A 6,221-nucleotide genomic window follows, 5' to 3' on the forward strand; every position below is an offset into this window, starting at 1 on the left:
TCCAAAAACTTGCGGTTTGGTTTGGATTTCGGTTTTGAACACCCCTATTAATTATACATAAATTCTAATTAAAAATATATTTATTACTTTTTTTTTAATTTTATTTTGAATTTTTGTTACTTTTTGAGGACCTTTGAAATTACAAAGTAGACCCTTAAACTGTTGGGTAAAATTTAAATGCATTGATGTATGGTTTTAGCATTGATTTAAATTTTAAATGCATTGATGCTACTTTTCCAACTTGCATAATTCATGCGTAAATAGAAAACCTGGTAAACAAATTTGAAATGGCTTTCTTGCATCCCCACTTTGGCAGGTATTCAACCATCGCATCACATCACATCTACAAATAAAACTCAAAATCCACACACCACCTTGTCTATATATTATCATATTTATTGTAATCATCACCACTAACTCTACTGCTACTTTCACCTTTCATCATCATTCAATTTCAGTCCAATGGAGTGGTCTTTCTCCATATCCGTGGTGTTGTTTCTTACCCTTCTCATTCAAATACATGGAAGTGGTTATCTTGATCACAAGCAAGCAAGAGGCTTTGCAGAGAATTATGGTTGTAATTTGTTCCAAGGAAGCTGGGTTTATGATGATTCATACCCTCTTTATGAAACCTCTCAGTGTCCCTTTATAGAGAGGGAATTTGATTGTCAAAACAATGGTAGACCAGATAAGTTTTATCTCAAGTATAGATGGCAGCCCGCAGGGTGTAACTTAACAAGGTATTCACTTCTTTTATTTGCTTTTCTTTTTTCTTTCTTTTTTATCTATGCATGCCATGCCATTTGATTATTTCCCACCCAATCAGGTGGACATAGATTTACCATGTATGTTTTTTTTTTTGCTGGGGATTTTTTTATTTATTTATTTATGGTTGTTTCTGTTTCCAAAATTAATGTCTTCTTAGTCATATGATAATGGTTATGTTTGACAAAATTAATTGAAAAACTAGCTCATAGTGAAAGCTAACTAAAAGTTAAAAATTATTTTATTGAATTATAAGTGTTTGATAAAGTTATTTTTTAAAGTAGCTCAAAAATGTAAAATTACATAAAGAATAAAAGTAATAAAATCTAACCTTAAATAATAAAAAATTAAAAAAGAATCTAAGAAATGTTTAAACAAAAAGGAAATAAGTATAAAAAGTTATAAGTTCGAAGCTAGTGTTTTAAAAACGATACTTCGGTTATGTTCGGTAAAACTAATTGAAAAGTTAACTAGAAACTGAAAAGTTATTTGAAAACCAAAAAGCTAGTTGGAAGTTGGTAGCTGAAAGCTAAAAGATTAGCTTATTAAATTATAAGTATTTGATAAAACTAATTGTTGACGTAGCTTAAAAGTGTATAATAACATAAAAATAGTATAATTATAATTTATTCAAAAAATTGAATAAATGTATTTATGATATAAATGAAAGAAAATATTAAAAACTAGAAGCTAGCGTTTTTAAAAATGTTACTTCAAGTAACATTTCAAAAAATGTTAGAAGTTATTAAAAATATTTGTTTGCCGGATAATCAAATAAGTTTTTCAGCTAATAAAAAAAAGTTAAAAAAATAGTTAAAATGTGTTGTTGAACATAGATTATATATGTTCAACAAAGACATCGCAAATTTAAGTCTATTTTTGTTGGAATAAAAACATTTACATGTATATATAAAATTGATTTTTACACTTTTTATAATAAATTTATCCTTTTTATCCCATTCTATCATAATATTTTCTATCATAAAATAGGGTAATAAATAATTGAAAAGATTGTCAAAGATGAATTATTTACTTATTGACCACAAGTGGAAACAAAAGAAATGAATACTTAATTATAGAGATAGTATAATAAAGAAATTAAATTAGCACTTTATTAAAGAAAGAGAAAGAGAAATTTGTTCATCATGAAAAAAAATTAATTGATGTGAGAGAAATGGATGCATTGTGGAAAAAAAATTGCAGTGAGTGAGTATAGTAAGAAGGGGATTGTGAAGGGTATAATAGGAAAAAAAACTGATCATTTTGTCAAATTATTGTTTTTTTTAATGTAAAACAACCTTAAATAACTATTCTATTCTTATTTATAAAACATAGTTTTGAAAAAAAATCATTTTTTTATAAAATTTCATTTCAAATGTTTTGACTAAATTTTTATCTTTAATTGTCTTTTTTTCTCTCCACGGAGATTGAAGAAAATGATACAGGTATCCAATAAAGTTAAAAATAAATTTTAAAAAATATTATAATTATAGAGAAATTTAATACTAATAAAAAATTAATCAACTCTTTTAATTAATAAGCGCAAATTAATCCATTTTGTCATATAATTGAGATGAAGAGAATATTATTTAGAAAGATAGTGAGCAATTAAGACTATTTTTATCGGTATAAATTGGTCAGTTGTGTCTTATATTGTTTACTTTTCTATATATTCTGCATGTATGTTAAAAAGATTGTATACAAGTTGTGTATAAATAGTAATTTACTATTCCGTGTCAGTTACCTTTGAATCTGCTGGTTAGTTATTTGACTTTTAAATGGAAGAAGACAATGCCCAACTAAGCTAAATCAAAGAGGGACAAAAATCCCCTGAAGCTAGTAAATCGTTTTCTTGGGATGATGGTGGGGTTCAAGCCTAGCTTGAATTGAGTGCGAGATGAAATTTCTAATATAAATTATAAAATAATAATTATTAATTAAAATATGAAGTTAAAGTTTTTATAATTTTGTAATGTGTATAATATATGTATAATTATAATTATAATTACACTAATTTTAACAAAATTGACGGTTATTGTTTTATATTCCATCCTCTAAAAAGTTTACTGTATAAGTCGGCAGACTTCCTCCATTAAATAAGAGTTATCAATTGTAAAGTTGCTCTCAACCAATTGGTTCTCAATTAAGATCACATCCTACATTAGTTCCAAACAAAAAGCCATTTCAATGATCATCAAGACCATGTTATCACCATTTTAATGAATGTTGTTGTTTTGCAGATTCAATGGTGAAGATTTCCTAACAAGACTTAGAGGGAAGAGTATCATGTTTGTGGGAGACTCTTTGGGTTTGAACCAATGGCAATCACTCACTTGCATGCTTCACATAGCTATGCCACAAGCCCCATACAACTTAGCAAGGAATGGAGATGTCTCCATTTTCACCTTTTTGGTTAGATCACTTTTATAACTTTTATTTGTCTTAATTTTCTTCCTATATATTCTTAGTCAGTCCCTACCCAAACCTATCACATCTACACACATTCACATTCACCCCAATTTCTTGAGACATGTCAAGGTAGTTGTTGTGCTCCCAATTTTAACTCCAAATGATAATTAGTTGCAAAATAAAATTTTGATTGGGTTGCAACCATGCATACATGGATAATATTGAAATTAAATAGAGCATTGTTGTCAATCAATGATAATCTAAATGACATCATATATATTAATAATGCATTTTTACAACTAGTCTCTTAGTTAACTATTGACACACCCAAGATATTAAATTCCCACTCATGCAAGCAAGAAAAGGTAACCAACCAATTTATAGAATGAAGGTTGTATTGATAAAAAAAGATTAATGTAATACTTTGGTTTCATGGATCCATCATTGAAGAGTAATAAAATGCTGGTTAATAATCCAGACATATAACAGAAGAACCAAGATTATTGTTGAAAACACACCGACAAAAATAGTGGAAGAAACGGATTATGTCGAGTTAAAAGTTAGGAAACAATGAAAAATTTCAAACTAGGACAAGGAAAATTGTTTCGGCGGTAACAATCTTGACTTCAGGTTCAATTCTTGGGACAAATACCACATAACTTTGGTCTTGAATTAATGGAGCAAGTATCAGTGATCATTTATCTCTTGTAGTAGTGGATTGGCTCTACCTCTACTACTATTTTACATCATGCAGCACTGAAACTCTTGTATGCATGTTTATTCATTTCCTGGTGCTTGGATGAGCATATTCCTTATGCGTCATTCATCGGCATCTTCTCTAATATATAAAAATTAAAAATTAAAAATAAATTGGTGTATCTCATAATTTTGCAGACCTATGATGTTAAGGTAATGTTCTCGCGCAATGCATTACTTGTTGACATTGTTGGTGAGAGTATCGGTCGAGTATTGAAACTAGATTCAATTCAAGCTGGCCAAACGTGGAAAGGAATAGAAGTAATGATATTTGACTCTTGGCATTGGTGGATTCACACAGGAAGAAAACAACCGTATGTACTCATTTATAAGCTAGTTTCACTCTTCATCATATTTCACATGCAAAATCGATCTATAACACTTTTTTTCTATTTCTTTTTTTTTATGATTTGGGCTTGTAGATGGGATTTGATTCAAGTAGGGAATCATACATATAGAGACATGGATCGCTTGGTTGCATATGAGATAGCATTGAATACATGGGCCAAATGGGTTGATTACAATATTGATCCTACCCGAACAAGGGTGTTCTTCCAAGGAGTCTCTCCAGATCATCAAAAGTAAGTATCTGCTATAATTTTTAAATGTTTCTTAAAATTGTAAAATTGTGATATCAATTTTTTTAGGGATATTTCATTTTCAAAGAGATTTTTTTTTAATTTAATTCATTTATAACATATGAAAATCCACTAGAAAACTCACCTTCCAAGTTCATATACTCAATGAAAAACTTCTATTTGACTTCAAGAAAATTAACCAATCTTCTGAGAAGTAGTTTCGTGAGCTTTTGATTATCATGATATGTACTTGTAAGTAATAATTAGCAGCTTACTTTTTTAAAAGTTAATAATTTTAGTCCGAGGTGAGGTAGTTTTGTTTGTGACATTGGTTAGCATAATAACTAAAATTAATTTTCATTAGTCTATGATAGCCTGAGTTTGACTCACATAGATTTCACTCAATAAAAAAAAGTACGTAGGAAAAAGATTGATGATGATATTGTGTTGATGACTTTGTAAAGGGCAAAGGCAAACAAGATAATGAACTCTAGCAAGAGGATATCCCTCAGCCCATCTTTATCATTTACCAAAATAAAAAAAAAATATTTATTTTAAAAAAAGATAACTGGTCATTGTAAAAATATATACAAATAAAAAGAAAATCAACATATAGTTTTGTAAAATTGGAGTTGACTAACTTGCGTTTGAATTGTTCCAGTCCAGCGCAATGGGGTGAGCCAAGAGCAAACTTATGTGAAGGGCAAACTAGGCCAATATTGGGATTCAGGTACCCAGGAGGACCACTCCCAGCAGAGTTGGTATTGGAGAAAGTGCTAAGAGCCATGCAAAAGCCTGTGTATTTGCTGGACATTACTACCCTATCCCAACTAAGGATAGATGGCCACCCGTCTGTTTATGGCTTTGGAGGGCATTTGGACCCGGATTGTAGCCACTGGTGCCTAGCTGGTGTTCCTGATACTTGGAATGAGCTTCTGTATGCTAGTCTCGTTAAAAATTAAGCTCTTGTTCTTATTTTTAGGATTCATTTAGCCCAACTTTATTTTTACTTTAAAATTACTTTTAAGTTAAAGTTAAAACTAAGTTGTGTTAGTTTGTTTTGTTTTTAATTTTAAAGCTCTGTTTAAACTAAAAGTTGTTTGGAAAAAAATTAATAAGAAATAATATAAAAAAAATCAGAAACCACTCTAGTGAAAATAAAAGAGGCTAAAATTTATCCTTCTAGTACTTAGCTCATGTTTATATAGAGAAGACATGCAATTTACAAATTTAATGTCCAATGATAAAGACAGTAATATAGTTAATATTAATATCAACTAATAGCTATAAATAGTATTAAATGGAGAAAAACTAAAAATCATATTACTGTCATTTATAACTATTTTTTTGTTGAATGAGATTGAAAAAAAGCACCCCAACCAAGATATTAACGGCAATAAAATTACAGCTTAATTATAAACGACAACCCTTACTTATAAATATAAGACGTGAATTGTAAGCTATTAATCTTTATGTATATATATATAAAGAGAGGTGAGCTAGAATATTAAATGCAATCATTTTCCCGCTCAAATGCAGGATAATTTCGTAAACACATGTAATATGTAATTGTGAATATGAACATAATTCTAATATATTCCAGCGGAATAATCCATAAATAACACGTATAACCAATGCTAATATTTTTTGTTTTAATTATGTTAATGTATATTAATGTGTAAATTTAAATGGGAAGCTCTAATATTAATTATT

The 6,221-nt window shown here is 29.0% G+C and overlaps 1 protein-coding gene across 1 annotated transcript; it reads left to right on the plus strand.

The window, feature by feature from the left end:
• The first annotated feature begins 225 nt into the window (after positions 1 to 225).
• Positions 226 to 5,489, plus strand: LOC114404458 (protein trichome birefringence-like 43). The gene is made up of 6 exons (XM_028367398.1): positions 226 to 316; positions 459 to 740; positions 3,006 to 3,177; positions 4,069 to 4,244; positions 4,353 to 4,511; positions 5,170 to 5,489. The coding sequence occupies exons 1-6, from the start codon at positions 288 to 290 to the stop codon at positions 5,468 to 5,470; spliced, it is 1,119 nt and encodes a 372-aa protein (XP_028223199.1). The 5' UTR covers positions 226 to 287; the 3' UTR covers positions 5,471 to 5,489.
• The last annotated feature ends 732 nt before the right edge of the window (positions 5,490 to 6,221 follow it).

The sequence above is a fragment of the Glycine soja genome, unplaced genomic scaffold (assembly GCF_004193775.1).
Source record: "Glycine soja cultivar W05 unplaced genomic scaffold, ASM419377v2 tig00104075_1_pilon_1_211038, whole genome shotgun sequence".
Taxonomy (NCBI): domain Eukaryota; kingdom Viridiplantae; phylum Streptophyta; class Magnoliopsida; order Fabales; family Fabaceae; genus Glycine; species Glycine soja.